Source organism: Vicugna pacos, chromosome 15 (genome assembly GCF_048564905.1).
Source record: "Vicugna pacos chromosome 15, VicPac4, whole genome shotgun sequence".
NCBI lineage: Eukaryota > Metazoa > Chordata > Mammalia > Artiodactyla > Camelidae > Vicugna > Vicugna pacos.
The window spans coordinates 60,528,268-60,544,535 of NC_133001.1; the positions used below are offsets into that span (position 1 = coordinate 60,528,268).

At 59.9% G+C, this 16,268-nt stretch overlaps 1 protein-coding gene across 1 annotated transcript in view; it reads right to left on the reverse strand.

Moving 5' to 3' along the window:
• Positions 1-16,268, reverse strand: part of TPO (thyroid peroxidase) — a 38,519-nt gene that overhangs the window by 8,913 nt on the left and 13,338 nt on the right. Inside the window, exons 6-13 of the mRNA XM_072938273.1 lie at positions 13,481-13,610; positions 11,777-11,983; positions 11,026-11,541; positions 6,748-7,006; positions 6,042-6,212; positions 4,226-4,463; positions 3,555-3,763; positions 1,533-1,703 (exon numbers count right to left, since the gene is read on the reverse strand). Coding sequence (XP_072794374.1) covers positions 1,533-1,703; positions 3,555-3,763; positions 4,226-4,463; positions 6,042-6,212; positions 6,748-7,006; positions 11,026-11,541; positions 11,777-11,983; positions 13,481-13,610 — 1,901 coding nt within the window. The remainder of the gene's footprint in view (positions 1-1,532; positions 1,704-3,554; positions 3,764-4,225; positions 4,464-6,041; positions 6,213-6,747; positions 7,007-11,025; positions 11,542-11,776; positions 11,984-13,480; positions 13,611-16,268) is intronic.

Below are 16,268 nucleotides of genomic sequence, written 5' to 3' on the forward strand. Positions count from 1 at the left end.
ACTGTCTGTCTCTGGAAGTTTGTCATCTTCCCAAATTGAAATTATAAAACTGAGCAGGTTGGACTCTGTCATTTCTTACAAACCAGCCCGACTCTCACGTGGTCCATCTGCTTCCCCACGTCTTCCCAACGCAACTCCTACAAGAGCCCCTCCACTCCTGCCCGAGGTCAGCATCCTCTCTGCAGGGGTCGTGCCTTTCCCAGGACAGCGGGCAAGTCTGAGCCAACGCCCCCCATCCCAGAGCATGAGTGCTGGCTTCCAGCACCCATCCCGGCCCAGCTGCTCAGCACGGGCCACCCCAGGGTGCAGGGCCTGCTCTGGGGCATTTCTGCCTGCGTCAGGGCCACTCGCTGCTCTGATGGACGCCCTGGGATCAGGGCTAGAGCAGTCCACGGTCACTCCTCACTGGCTGCTCCGCCGGCATCCTCACCGCGGCTCCCAAGGCCCTTCTAGGAATCGGAGGGAAAAGCGAGGGAGCTTCTCCCAGGGGCCCAAGGCGGCTGCCCTGCTGCTGCCCGCGTGGTCCTGGTGAGTCAGGAAACCCCATAAAAAGAAAGGCAGGACCCCCGGGGCAGGGCCACTGCTCTCCTGCCAGCACCATCCGGTTCCCTGGCCCAGAGGCTCTAGCTCACTTTTTTGCCTCTGAAATGGCTTACTTACCCCTAAAGTTCTATTGGTTCCCTGAGCTCACTCCTGATTGGTTATTTCTCTCCCTCCTGATTGGTCCATTTCTACAAAGCTTGTTCTTAATTAGTCAACTTTCCTTATACCTCATTTGCATATGATGCTGCAAAGTGCAAACTGGCAGCCTATAAAAGCCGGTGTAAACCTACAGCCAAGTCCAGAGCTTGGAATGTTAACTCCTCTGGGCCTGTTGGTGTAATGAACCTGAGTTCTCCAGCTCTCCGAGTGCTGCTTGGTCTCTCGCTGGGATTGAGGTTGCTGTCACCACTGAGCTGTAACACATTTTTCTGCAACACTGGCTCCAAGTCCACCTCTGAGGGAGGGGGCCTGGGCCTGGGCTCAGCACCCTGAGGGTGAGGCCTGGCCTGGAGTCAGGCCACCAGGGCGGGGCTGTCCTACCAGTGCTCCTGGGGAAGCCCCTGTGCTCTGTGTGATCCGAGCACCTCACTCCCCGAGGTTCTGCTCTGTCCCCCCCACTCCCCCGGTCACCCTGAGGACGTGTTCGCATGTGACTGTCCTGGTGCCTCTTTTCTAGAAAAACGCCAGCTTAGGAGCACGGGCCGCGGAGAAGGGGAGACTTGATTTCCTCACACAGTTCCTGGAAGATGCCCACGCTCACAGGCGCCTTACGGTAAATGACACTTACTTACCTATTTGGGAGTTTCCTTTACTTTTCAAAATTTTTTTTGAAGCATAGTTGCTGTACAGTGTTGTATGTTACAGGTGTACAATATAGTGATTCACAGTTTTTAAAGGTTATTTTTAAAGGATGTTTATTTTTAATTCCTATTTGAAAAATGCAGATTTGGGGGTCAAGACATGAGAAGACACACCTTGAGATGACTGACCTTTACAGACGGGGGGCTGGGAGTCCCATCCTTTGGGGGTGCAGGTGACTTGCTCTGGCCCTTGGAGCCGGAATCCGTGACGACAGGAAAACACCAGCACACGCTTTCCAGGCTCGTCACAGAGCAGGAAGCCCCCGTCTTCCACTTGGCTGGGGAAGCCACACGTGTCCTCTGTGGGCACATCAACACGGGACCCTGGGACAGAGCCCCCCAACTCGGGCTCCTGAAGGCCTCACTTCGGCATGTCTCCCTCCCTGCAGGCAGGTCCCCCCAGCACTGCGTCTCCAGCCCCTGCGTCCTTGCAGCAGTCGTGTCTCCAGTTCTTCTCCCCGAATGCGCTCTGAGCAGGCTCCCCTCAGCACCCCGACAAGATGGCTTTAGCCAAAGCGGATGGTGGTCCTCACTGCACGAGGCAGGGGCTGGCCTTCCTGCCCTCTCCCACTCTGACCACAGTGGTGGAGCTCACCCTCCCCATGCCTGCTGGGAGACCCGCCTCACCCCTCCCTCCCCACCTGAGCCGGTCTCTGGGCCCCTCCCTTCGGGCGCCCTCGCCTTGGCTGTGTCCTGCAGTTTCTTGGCACAAAACACAGTCTGTACAGGTGGGCTTTACAGAAAAACCCCAAATTCACAGCCTCTTCCTGGAACCCCCCTCCTGCAGGGCCAGCTCCACACAGAGGGCGAGGGGCAGCTCAAAGCTGCCTCGTCCACAACGGAGCCCTGGCCTCCTGCTCCCTCCCTCCACTCAGGCCACCCCAAAGGGGTCCTCCTTCCCTGGGGGGGGTGCTTCCCGATGTCCCCCCTCGTGTCCCCTGCAGCGACCGGGCAAGTCATGTGGACTCCACCTACCAGGACATCAGACCACCCAGCGCCCCCTTCCCTCCTCCTCCTCCGGGGAAGGAGGCAGCAGACTCACACTGACCCCCCAGGTGCCCTGATCCCCAGCCCCCGGGGTGTTCCAAACATGGGCCGGTGGGGTCTCCACAGGCGGCTCCATGGAAAACCTACCACACAGGGTCTCGCTCAGAGCAGCAGACACAGGCCTAAGGGGCTGGGGTGACGGGCCTCTCCATTTCTCTGGTCAGGTCTCTGGTCTCCCCCCACCCCCTCCGCTAGACCCTCCCCTGGAGACTCCGCCCACGCAGCCCCTTGCCTGGTCCTTCATGCTCTGGTTGCCCATCGCCCGTGCGGCCCGGCACACGCTGGGCACACATCTCTTGTCTGTCTCGTGTAGGGGCTGTGAAGCCCCATGTGTGTGTCTGTCCCTACAGACGTGCCCAAGTGCCTGGAAAAGGGCTGTCATGTGGGAGGTGGCAGTTAATAAACCCCAGGCCCTGCTCGGAGCCCGGTGTCAGGTGACGGAGAGCGGGCCTCACCCGGGACAGGGGAGAGCAGTCAGTAACTCCCGCAGGTGAGGGCGGACAGCTGAGTGACCGGCCAGCACGGCGCGGCTGAGTCGGGGGCCCGCCGTCGGGGGCCCGCCCTCCGGCCTGGCTCTGCCAGTCAGTAGAGGAGCAAGCTGGGGACGCAGAGTCCAAACGTGGGGACCTCTGCTGTGCTGACTGAGCCCCGTGTGGCCTTCCGGCTCCTGGCCAGTGCTGTCCTCCCATGGCCTCTTTGCACCAAGTGCCGGTCACTCCATTGGCCGTAGAAGCATGCTCTGCAACCTTCTGTTGCCCAGCCTGAGCGACTCCGGCCCCACCCCCGTCCGGGGACACGGGCTGCTCTGTGCTCAGTGTTGGTTGCCCCAGCTGAACGGGAGCCCCCGAACCACAGCACACAGCACAGCACAGCCGCATGTGCCACTCACTCTCTCGGTGCTTACAGGACGGTGTCTCCAGGCCAGAATGGGGTCCTCAGACTCAGACCCGCCCTTCCTCACGGAGGAGAACACTCCCGGGACCAAACAGGGCGCGGAGATGGTTTCCTCCAACCAAACGGATCTGAAGTAGTTGCTCCAAAACGCAGCCCTTCTGGGGTGGAGTCCCTGTTCTTCCACCCGGTTTGAGAGACGCTCGCAGTTACCTGGAGGCAGGGCCTCCCTCCATGCGTCCAGGTTCATGCCCGGGATGTGATCACAAGGCTCGAACTCCTGGGGCCACCTGGAGACCCGGAAGGTGTCAGGGGGCACGTGAGCGAGGCCGGTGTTGTCGCAGATGACGCGGGCCAGGGAGTGCTGCCCCAGCTCCTGCCGCTGCGCTTCAGTGAACACCGCCTGGTTCTCCCACCAGAACCTGCAGGAGGGACAGACGAGGACACATGAGAGCACAGCCCCGGCCCCTCCGACCGCGTCCTGTCGGCCTCTGTCCCCAGGCTGCTCCCGCCCATGGCCTGCGACCCCCCATCGGGGAGGAAAGAGGCCAGGATGGCCCTGGGGCAGGCGGATGGGTGAGTCAGAGTGCCCACAAGCTGTTCGTCCTGCTTGCGGCTCCCTCAGCCAGCCCGGCTGCCCTGGTTCTACCCCGTGGAGGCTGCTTTCAGGACATGAAGGATGACGGACGTCCTCTTTCAGGATGCTCTCCGGCCCAACCAGCAGGGGTTCAGATTCTGGGAAGCAGCCTCAGTTTCCTCCCAAAATCGCTGACAAAGCCCCAGAGCTCCTGGCCTGGATCCATGAGGCTTCCCGCCAGGCAGCCCCTTCCAGACCCAGCGCCTCCCCGTATTGCCCGCGGAGGGCGCTGGTCCTGGGCGCCTACCGGTCGCCGTCCCTCAGGGCCTTCATCTGCTTTCCGATGATGCAGGCAAACAGCGGGCCTGTCCGCGCCCCCGGGAGGAACTTCTCAGCCAAGCCGCCCAGCCAGACGTCTATGTTGTCCGGGTGCCGGTACAGGGCCAGGATCCTGTCGGCCACGCTCCGGTTGGCCATGGCGGCGGCCAGGTCAGCCTGGGTCTGCAGGGTGGACAAGCCGCAGAACTTCCTCCACTCATTGTAACCTGTGAGGGAGGGTGGAGGCCTCCTTCTCAGGGATCCGAACATGCTTCTGTCTACACAGCCAGCGCCGAGGGACGGCACGTGAACTCCTGCCTCACACGCCGTACTGAGTGCGGCCGGCACCTCGCCGAGGCTCCCCGTCTCCTCCTCTCTACTCACTTGTCCTATGTCTACTGTCCTTTAGCCGAGACTGCGTCTTGTTTTACGTCCAGGGCCTCCAACACAGCAGACCCCGGACGGAACCGCCAGATAAATGTGTGGACGTGAGGGGCTGTGTCACGGCTGGACAAGCGCCCCTGGGGTGCTGAGCGTCAGGACAGACCCCTGGGGGGTTAGATGAGGGAGAACTGGGGGAGATGGTCTCATATTTCCAGTTAGACAGCGAGGGGGCCACGAGGCTGACAGAGAGACTCACCGGAGCCAAGGGAGGAGGTTTGAGTTCTGCTCAGGCTCCAGAGGGAAGCCTGTGGAGCGGGGATGCAGTGGGGGCAGCGGTGAGAGCGCCAGGGTCAGGGACGAGCTGCGGGGAGGTAGGGACACGAGCCACAGGGGTCCTGCCAACGGGACTGGACGGGGCGGGGGTGGGGGAGAGGAAGGGACATCCCTGGGGAAAGCAGACTGGACGCTCCGCGGCCCCTGCCAGGTAAACCGGGAGGAGACTTCCCAGCGCAGGGAGGTCGCCATCGCATCGTTACAAAGAGCACGTCTCTCGTCTGCTTGAGCCTCGACCTAAGGATCAGGTCTAGTTAAGTGGACGTCACACACGGGGCTTCCTGCCCCATCCAATTCCCCCACATGTGAGGCTGAGGATTAGGGTATCGCCTGAATTTTTTCGCTTCCGTCTCCTTAACAGCGTTTTAAGTGATTATACTTCAAACTACCCAGGGTTTCGAGGTGGTGGAAAGAGCTAATCTGTGTAAAACTTCAGAGTGGGCTTTGGGATCAGGTTCCGAGGCCCAAGTGAGCGGGACACGCCCCGGTGGGGGGTCTGCAGTCAGCGAGATGAGGACAGTGTGGGCCCCGCCCGGCGGAGCCCCTGGGCGCCAGGACAGCAGAGCTGCACACGGACCTTGGGGTCTCAGCCAGGCTGAAGGTGGGCCAGACAGCTGAGCCGCAGGGGCCCCAGGGCAGAAGGCCTCAGGGAGGGAGGACGTGGGTTGGTACAGGTGAGGGAGGTGGGGGTCAGAGTGGGCGTGAACAGGGGGGAGTGAGGAAATACGCGGGCAGCTGCCTGGCCCACGAAGAGGGTCCTCACTCACACCAGTGACCAGGAGACTGGACCAGCTGGTCAGCGAGAGCCCCCAAGGCAGTGGAGTAATGCCCACTTCCCTGGGAGATGCTCTGAGAGGGAGGAGGTGGGCATTCCGTGTCCTGCTTCCTGCCGGGGAACGCCTCCCTCTGCCTGCCCTGGGACAGCTCAGCCCGTCCCTGCCTGGGGCTGAGAAAGCTGGATGGTTCAATCCCACCAACTAAGGCGCCCTTGGGAGCTGGTGGCGGGCCTGCAGGTACATTTCACCACAGACCAAGGACAGCGGCTAATCCGGAGCCTGGGAGCGGAGGGAAGGGAAGTGGGGGCTGACCTGGCAGGCCGTGGTCCCGGCCCCGCTGCAGGTTGATGGACGCCAGGTCCAAGGTCCCCAAGTCTGACCGCACGAAGAGCCTCTCCGTCAGCTCCTCGTTCATCAGCTGGTCCTGCACCTGCAGCTTGGCTGGTCGCGCCAGGAGGCCCCTCATGACAGGGTCCACGCCGCCTGGAAACATCAGAGAAGGCAATGAGCTTTCTCAGGTGAGTCCTGGAGAAACAGAACAAGGCCTCGACCGTAAACTGTGCTGGTTCTGAACAGATGTCCTCACGAGTTCAGGAATGCACCTCCTGGGACTCCCATGTCTCCCAGGCCCTTAGGATGCTGCCCTGTGTTGGATTCACTCATCTGGACCCCGACGGGCCTGGTCGAGATGTGCATCTGGGGGGGGTGGGACACGGGGCCTCAGGGGTGGGGTTTTGTTGTTTCTCAGCAGCAGAAACGTTAGAGTCAAAGGAAGCGTTTGCTGATTCGAAGTCCAGACCCATGAATGGAAGGTCCAGCCTGGCTGAGGGGCAGACGGGGCCCAGGGCCCCGCGCCTGTGAACCCAGGGAACTCCAGAAGCCCCAGGTAAGTGTCCCTTTCAAACCCCTTTGGATGTGTTTACTTTCTCCATGCATGCTGGCCCCCGGGGAGTGTCTAGCCAGGGGAAGGGTGACTGCACACCACCCAGCCCCGCGGGTGGCCGAGACGGAGGCGCACCTTCCCCGAGGAGCCGCCAGGGCCGGAAGAAGGCGTCATGCAGTGGCAGGCGGGGCAGGCCCGGGTGCTCCTGGAAGCGGGCGTCCAGCCGCCTCACCAGCGGGTGGACCGAGGCGTGGCCGAAGCGGAAGGCAGCCGTGGAGAACACGTTGGACACGGTGGGGTCCACGGCGGGGTCGTAGCCCTGGTAGGGGCCCACGTGCTGCTCGAAGGCCTCGGGGCCCAGGATTTTCGGGACGTAATCTCGCAGGGTGATGATCTGCCAAGACAGGAGAGCAGGCGGGGGCAGTGGACGTGGGGTCACAGTCACAGCATTGGGCGGCTTCCTGCTGCCCAAGCCTGGGGGCCACTGCAGCCCCAGAGCTGTCCCGGGGTCATGTCATCTGGTGAGGGGGCAGGGGGCAGGGGGGCAGGTGCAGTGACACCACTTACTCCAAACAGAGTCCTGCGCTCTCAGCCTTTACGAGGTTGGGTGGGGTGTGTCAGAGACACTCCAAACACACCCCAGACCAGGCCACAAAAACTGAGGGCCGCTCAGCTTGGAAGACTGACCAGGGAGGCGCTGCCTGCTACGCGCCTTCCAGAAACGTGACACAGTTTCCATCCGGCAGTTTCCCCCTCACTTGCTCCGTTAGCCCCGGACCTAAAGCCAGACTCGGCAGCCTGTCCCTTCAGGGGGTCTGGGCGTCGGTGGCTTCCGACCCCACCCCCCACCTCTCAGCCGTGTGACTCCGGGAGCTTTCCTAGTCTTTCAGAACCTGCTTCCTTTCCTGGAAAAACCTCTTAGAATTTTTGTGAGAAGAAACAAACAAGCACGGGCTATATGTGCTTCACACAGTACATGCATACGTGTCACGCAGAGTAGACGCATGTGTCACGCAGAGTAGACGCATGTGTCACGCTCAGCAGACCCCTGCATGGACAACTGCCCGCTCCCCAGTTTAAAGGAAGTAATGCACAGGTTAAAGGTCATAAGTGGCCTGAGTGCCTTTCATAAACTGGAATCTGGGCAGACACCAAGGGCCCGTGTTACTCCTCCATCTTTCCCGTCTGCATTGTCTGCGCCAACGCTCGCCAGCTCCTGCAGAGGCCACAGAAACACAGCGGTAAAGGGACCATCAGAGCTGTCCACAGAAAATGAATTCATGCCGTGGGTTTTAGAAATGAATCGAGATTCCTCCGTTTTGTACCATCCTGCAGTGACGTGTTGCATTGTGTCAAACGAGGGGCCAGGCGCGGGCACGGAGCTGGGTGCCCTCACGACCCAAGGATGAAGCCAGAGGCACGGAGGTAACTGCCCATTTGACCAGGTCTCCACAGCAAGGCTCAGGTGGAACTCCGCAGAAGGGGTTCTGGGCGCTGTGAAGGCTGCGGGGGAGGTCCGTTCATGGGCCCAGGATGGTGGCGGGGCTGGCGGCCCGGGTGGAGTCCCACAGGGAGGCTGGGTCAGTGGGTGTGACCTGGCCTCGGGCCCTGGCGGCACAGACCCCCTCCCGCGGGCGACCCAGTGGCAGCGCTTTCTCCTGCCTGGTTCCTCCAGCTGCTCCGAGGATTAAGCCAGAGTCAGCGCGGATGGAGGTGCCCGTCGGGCTCAGCCCCGTGCAGTCCCGCGCCTTGTCATTCCTGCTTGCCTCGTGGTCCCCGAATCACGCATGAAGCTCTGCTTTCCTTTTAGCTGTGAAACTTCGGGTCACGTTGTTTTTGTATTTAAAGAGAATCTTTTGGTCAACAAACCACATCCCCAGGAGGTGTATAGGCCAGCAGGAAGGACGTCCTCCCAGAAGGGAAGGCCGCGTGTCTCAGCTCCCGGGTGGGAAGGGCAGCGCAGCGCTCAGACTGCCGGAGGAGTAAGAGGTCGCATTCTTGTGCACAGTCTTCCAAACGATAAGGTGCGCTTCCTACGCGCAGAGCCCGGCACGTCCGGGGCCAGCGGACGTGGTGCGTGAGCCCGAGGCCTCCCGCTGAAGTGGGGGAGCCCCTGCATCGCCGCGCGTTCTGTCACCTGTGAGACCCGGCAGACTGGGACGGGGGGCCCCGGCTGGGGCTTCTAAACTGGGGGCCCTACCCGAGCTGGTTCACGGGCCGGAGAGAAGCGCCCGCGCTACCAAAGGGCGTTCGAGAAGAGCAAGGCCTCGAGGGATAGAAGCAGCCTTGGCCTCAGATGCCGCCCACACCGGCAGAACCCGGCCACAGACGCACCCAGGGCCTTCTCCCGGCCCCACGAGGTGAGGTGGCCCTTCCCACCCAGGACACGGGCAGCAACTTCCACTGTCACCAATGTTCTTTGATTTCTTCTCCCTCCTCCGCCAGGACCCTGAGCCAACTTTAAGTTCAAGTGCAAACTATTTAATGATGCCTCCGCCCTCCCTCCCTCAACTCAGGTTTGACTTGTGGCCCCAGAGTACGCAGGAGGCACGGCCGCTGTCTCAGGCTGACAAGGCTCCTCTAATCCCAGAGCTGCTCCTTCGGGGCCAAGGGGCCCCTTTTATCTGAGGCCGTTCGTGCCCCCTGCTCATCCCCGCGTCTGACCTTGCCACACGTCCCCCTTCACAGCGCTCCCATGATCTGATTGGGGACGTAACAGAAGTGAATTTGCTAAAATGCCTGGCACTCTCCCCAAGGTGGGGGCTGCAGCATCATTTTCTGATCAACGGGGCCTTGAACATTGGCATCTCACCAGCCTGTTCCTGGGGCCTCGTATTCACTCCTGCACACACATTCTGAAGTACCTCTTAGAGCCAGCCCCGTCCAGGGGCCAGAAGGGAATTAAACAGAGGACACCTCGGTCTCTGTGGGGAAGGGGTGCAGGCGGAACTAAACAAATGCGGGCGGTGGAGACGAACAGGACAGAGGTGTGACCCCGGGTTCATCCACAATGAGAGGGAAGCAGCAGAGGGAAGGTGGGCCGTGGGGACCTTGTCCTGCTCTCTGCTGGCTGGCCCGGCCCACTCGGCTCTGGAAGGTCAGGGGAGGCCTGACGGACGAGGTACTCGATTTTTATTTAAAACGGTCACTCTAAGACTCCAGTCACGTTGTGCTGCTGTGGGTGGAATTTGCTCAGACTCGCCCTTCATAAATTCCTGTGTCTTTTTATTTTGTCAGTCCCGTCTGTTCACGTCTCTGAAGCTCGTTTACCCTAAGCTGCAGCGCTAACCCCGGCAGCAGCCCAACTGTGTCAGATCCAGTTTATACTCTTCCCCCTGGACCACGCACACCCCACGCCCACATCCCCCACACACACCCTGACTCAGCCTGGGCGACTGCTCACCCAAAATACACTGGGGGTAAAACCCTGAAGCCTTTCCCTGTCCGGTGAAGACCCACCAGCACCCCAGTGCTGCCCAGCCTCTCCTGGACCACGTCCGGCACCCCCCCCAACCTGCCAACATTTACAGGGTGATGCCGGCTACGGGGGGCACTGCAGCCTCTGTTCTGACCCCAGGGTTCTGGGCTCAGGGGACCACAGGTGGGAAAGGAGCAGGCTGTGCCCAGAGCAGCCCATCCCATCTTGTGGTCCCCATGCCAGCTTGGACAAGACCCGAGCTGCTCTGTAAAACAGGATTTATAGGGTCATCGAGGGGATAAAGGCATGCTGGCAAGGGCCTGCTGGAGTGCCCAGACCAGAGACACACAAGTGGGGCCACTGAAGCAAGCCACATGCTCCACCTTCATGACAGCCTGTGAGTCCAGTGGCTTGGCAATGGTATTTGACGGGTGTAAGTGATTATCCAACATCACTCCATTAATAACTGGCCAGCCTGACACTCCAACCAGTGTCCCCTGGCTCAAGATTAAAAATCATTGTAATAAACCCTCACTTTAGTTTGCTAATTCGCAAATCTCACACAGATTGCTTCTCTTTTCATTTTCTCATTGTCTCCCAAACATAGAAATATCAAAATCACTCGTGGGCGCCCGCCTCAAAGGGTTGCTGTGAGGGTCAAATGAGTTAAAATCCCTGCAGCCCTTAGAGTGGTCTGGGCGCCAGGAGACCACTGGCCAGCTGTGCCTGCTGCCACTGCTGCGTGGCTTTGGTTACCGTCCGTCTCCTGTTGGGACGGTCACCGCCAGCCCCAGGGGCGTGGTGGGCTCCCACGAGGGGGCCAGGAGCCTAGAGCTCCGGAAGTGGGTGGAGTTAAGCTCGCTGCAGGGCGCCCCCAGGATCCCGCACCCACCCATGCGGGGCACCCATGAGAACGCTGCGTGCACCAGGGGCAAAGCACCCCCGAGGTCCTCCCGCGCACCCGGTGGGGAGCAATCACGAGGCCCTGCGCGCACCTGGTGCAGGGCGCCCACCACCTTGCGCGCCTCCTGGTAGGCGGTGTCCGCGCTCCAGTGCGCGTTGCGGGCCTTGAACGCGGCAGCCAGGCGGTTGTGCTCGCGCAGCCACAGCGTGTGCAGGGCCGCCAGGGCGGGGACCTCGCTGGCACGGCCGTCCCCGGCCAGGAAGCAGGGCGCGCGGGCCTCGGGGGCGCCGGGCTGGGGCGCGCAGGCCGAGGGCGCGGGCGGCGGCGCGAAGGGCAGGAAGGCGCGGCCGGCGTCCCGGTAGCGCGCATTGACGCGCAGCAAGCCCTCGGCGCTGGTCCAGTTGCGCAGCCGCTTCTCCGAGGCCGGGGAGCTGCCGTACACGGTGGACGCGTCCAGGAACGAGGTCAGCCCGTTCATCTGCTGGCGCGGGGTTGCCGAGGACACGTTGCCGAAGAAGGGGCCTTGGGTCCCGGTGCCGCAGGCGGCCGAGGAGCGGTAAAAGGGCAGACAGGCGGGGCCTGCAGCCGGCGAGGTGTTGGCCGGGAGCTGCAGAAGAGGACGTGGGGTCAGCTGGGGTCCTGGGGTCCTGGGCCCCCTCCTTAGAGACACTGGAAGCTCTGGGTGCATACGTCTGTGTTTTTATGTGTATGTGCACAGGTCATTTCCGGCAGGATGCAGCCACTTTCCCCTGGGAACAGGATGGGAACTGACTTATGTGTTTGATTTTTCACATGGCACCTGTTGGTTTCACAATAAAAATCAGGAAGTTTAAAGATGCTACCTGTATGGGAAAACACGGGCTCTGGTTCTCACAGGTCAGCTGGCAGTCCGCCCCTCCCCCGAAGGCGGCTTTGCTGGTGCTCTGGGGGGTGAAGGCCACGTCGTGGTCGATGTACTGTCCCCACGCCGTCAGGAGGTCAGAATGCTGGTCGTCCTCCGTAACGGCCTCGTTGGAAACTCGGATGACTTGCCTGGTCACCTCCCGGACCTGGGTGGGAGAGACCAGCGTCACGTAGGAGGCCGCCCCGCAGGGCCAGGGCCAGGGCCAGGGCACCCACGGGGCCTGCCGGTCACAGATCAGAGCTCGTGTGTGTTCACCAGTGCCAGTGCCATGGAAGGCCGGGTCCCTGGGGACGTCCGGGCTCTCCTCCCCGAGATGCAGTGGTCTGTGGTGATTTGGGGCCGCGTAGTTGATTTCCCTGAGCCTTAGTCTCCTCATTTGTAAACAGATACAAAAACGTTCGTCTTTCAGGGCTGTCGTGGGGATTGAACTGAGTCACCCAACAACGCTGCCTGTTGTCAGACTTAGGGGCAGAGCCTGGCCGGGGACGAGCCCTGAGCCAGCGGGCTATTCCCAGACCTGGAACCCCATGGAGCCGGCCTGGCCTGGCCGAGAGCCATTTCGGGTCACTGGTGTCCCTCTCCCGCGCCGCCCCCCCCCCCGAGCCCGGCGTCTACAGCTCTCCTGTGCCCATCCCACTACCGCATTTTGGGAGCAGACTTGTTTCCTGGCTTCACAGGCCCAAGTGGACGGGAGTCTTGCCCCAGGAGGCGTCACACCTAGAGGGTCCGTGCACCCGAGTCAGATTATTCAGATAATGAGATTTGAGACTCTGAAGAGGCGAGGTTTAGATCAGATTTGGGGTTTTGAGTTGATGCTGAGAACTTGGGGGGCCTTGGGACAGGCACGTGAAATGGGTGTGAATCTTCTGGGGGGACGGGTCAGAGAGTGGACTGGTGGGCAGAGTAATGGCCCCAAAGACGTCCATTCCCCAGCGCCTGGCACCTGGGAACACGGCACATGGCAAAGGGGACTTGGCAGATGCGGCTTCTTAAAGGACCTTGAGTCAGGGAGGTGATTCTCGATTTCCAGGTGGATCGGATCTAACCACGTGGGTCCTCAGTATCTGAGACCCTTTCTTGACTCAGAGGAGATGTGACTTTGGAACAAAGGCTCAGGGAGGCGCAGCCTCGCTGGCTGGCGGGGGAGGGCGTGGGCCAGGGAACGTGGGTGGCCACCCACTGGTGTATTCATTGACGCGAGCAATCAGACTGGGGACAAATGATCCGTTTTTTGACCCAGGTGATCAGTGGATTAGGCGTGAGTTCCTTTGACAAATAATTTGCCCCTGGGAGTAAGTGGCGCTTGTCAGCTTTGCATAAATGAGTCAATTAACTACAAGTGTCTTTGAACAAGGCCGGTCTTCTCCCTGTCAGCGAAGAGTGAAGAGAGTCAGAGGGAACTGAGTGTAACTCTGTCCGTCCCCTCTCTAGCCGCGTGGCTCTAACCCTGCAGAGCCTCAGCTCCTGAGCTGCAAGGTGGGGTGGTCTCTCCCCACCTGGAGGAGAGAGGAATTCGAGGGGCCCGGCGCAGGGCCCGCCCCCCTGAGTGAGGCCTCAGGAAAACATGGGCCCCCCAGGACTCGGGAGGTCTGCTACGTTAGGAAACACATCCCGTCCAGTCTCGGCAACGCTCTGTACTGACTGGCGGCAGCGGGAAGCCGTTGTATGAGAAGTGGGCATTCCAGCCTCTGGGCTCACTGACGCCATCCTCGTACGCAGGAGGCAGCCACCTGGCCAGGGCTGTGTTGGAGGCTCCCCACCTCGGGTGGTCTCTGTGGAGACAGGAGTGTGCATGAGTTTGAGGTGGGGAGGAAGGAGGAAGGAAGGGGCAGGCCCAGCGGAGTGGATCTGGCTTCCCCTGAAGAGGAAAGGCCTCGGCTTAAGGAGTGGTGTCTGGTGGGGACCACACACCGGGTGGTGCCCAGAGCTTTCCCTAGGGGTTAAGGGTGTGCGTGGTCTCCAGGGCACTGACTTGCAAAGCCCTCCTTCCACACGCCCTCTGTGCTCAGCACCTGGGTTCCAGGTGTCCCGCCCATGCGCTCCTAGGGAGCCGCTGAACCGTGAGGGTCAGTCAGCAAAGAGAGGAAGAGAGAAAGAGAGAAAGAAAGGAGGAAAAACTGCTCGAGCAGTCAAAGGAATGTTGCGTCACTTTAGTAACACTGCGTTAATTTTAACGAGTGAATCCGCAGCACTTTATGGAATTTCAGTGGAGATGAGCTGTCTGTAGCAGCCCTGCGCACTTCACGGCAGCACACGCCAGCCTCTGCAGGCTGACTTACCGTAGCTACGTAAACGCATTCCCGCCCCGCACAGTCGTGCAGATTGAGCCCCTTCGGTTGTGCTGGCGACCAGTGGGGTGTTACTAATAGAACTGCCCCTCTCACTGTCCCTACAGACGCACAGAGGCCACGTCACGCCCGCTGCTGCTCGCTGCTCCTGGCTGGCTCCGGGACAGGTGGCTGCTGGGGGGTGATGGTGACTGTAGCCTCTAGTGCAGAGACCAGGGCTGCCCCTGCCTTGTCAGTGGAATCTTGCCTTAAACAAGAGCTTAGAAACAGTGCTCAGGAGTGCAGGGTTCCTTTCCGTCTTAGGCAGAACATCTGAATCAGTCGCATTTACGTAAGACTGATGGGTGGGTGTAATGTCCCAAATCATGCTAATAATTACATGTCAAAACAAACCAACTAATTTTTCAATATTTATATTTGCAAACACTTTAAAAGTTTAAACATCATTTAGCTGTCACGGTTCTGGTAGACTCCCCTCCCCAGATGTTCTGAGTGTCTGCACATCAGATGCATGAGAGAGTGTTAGAAAGATTTCAGTCTTTTCCAGTTCAAATAATTTTGTCTCATGGCCTCGGAACCCAGCATGCTGGCTCCTGTCCAACTGCAAACACCTGGCCTCGCCGCATTCTTTCTGGAAGATTTGGCGACCCCCAACTCCTGTTGTTGCCACGTGGACTTGTGGACGAAGGCCAAGGGGACTTGGACACTGTGACAACTTTGCACCCCAATCATCTATTCTTAAAAAACAACATTTTTTTCTCTAACAGAAAATTCCTTGTTTCTTTTCTCTGAGCTAACGTTCCCATTGTAATTTGTCTGATCATTTTGTTTTCAGATGTAGCATTTTTAGTGATTGAAAGTCTTATTTTCTCCTTGTACATGTTCCTTTGCTTGTCCCTGTGAACTGCAGGTGTTTTAGCCCTGCATGTTACACATGCCTTCTATTCAGTTAGTTATTCTGGACACGTACGTACTCCATCATCTCCGTGTATATTTACACATCCGTACGTGGTTTGCACAAAGATCAGTCACCCCTCAACGGTCTCTCATTTTCTCACTGCGGAAAAGGCTTCTGGGATGTAGTGAACGATTCTTATTTACACCCGTCCCTTCTCGTAGAGGCACCTTCCTGACACAACATGCTCAGAAGTCACTTGTAAAACTGAGATGCTGTTAGACGCAGCTTCGCCTCGTCACGCGCTGTGTGTTTTTGCCCAAGTGTGTTGTGGCCAGAGACTGAAACTGCAGACTGGCCCGTCTGTGGGCAGCACCCCGTGTGCCCCGTCCAGTCTCACTGCCGGACCCGCCAGCCCAACAACTCACTTTCTCTCAGAAAAAGCTTGACTTACTTTGACTTCAAGCAAATGTATTAACATAGCCGTCTCACTTCTGAATTTAGGGCATCTCAGCAAGTCCCAAAGACCCACTTGCCAGCAGAAACGCTGTCCTGGAATGAATGTGCATGACAGGAGGGGCATCCCACTCAGACGGCCGTCTGTCGTCTCGAGGACGGAACGTTGGGCCCCGCAGTGTCTCAAGGGGGTTCTTTGCCAGGGGCCCTTCGCCAGGGGCCCCCAGGCTCTGTGCACACTGAGGGGCCGTTTGTAGAGCCGGCAAAGAAAGCAGGCCTCAGGTGGCTGAAAGTCTGCTTTGAGGTCTTTCCATGACCCCTGGGCGTGTGCACATTTGAGCCTGGTGCGGGCAGCTCTGAGCCAACAGGTCTGAGCCTGCCGAGGAGAAGCTGGGGACCTGGGGGCCACGCTCCACATCCCTCTTTGGCTCGTTTATGAAACGGTGAGGCCTCAAAGCAGTGTCACTACAGTTTTCTGAGTAGCTGTGTTACGTTTTGGGCAGGAAAAATTAAAGCGTGACGCCTGCTGGCCCTTTGGGCCCAGTTGCTGTAAATACTGTGACGCAAGATGTAACTGCCAGCACAGAAGGAGAGAGACGGACGCACAGCACAGAAGGAGAGAGGCGGACCCACGCTCCCACCCAGCCTCCCTGGACCATTGTCCCCACAGCCAGTCGCCAGGGGAGACTTTGCTGCCCCCGGTGGGAGTGCAGTGACCAGGGCACAGGCCACACGGGCAGCAGGGCCTGGAGCAGTGGGCAGAGAAGGCCGCTGACCCCGACCCACTGGGG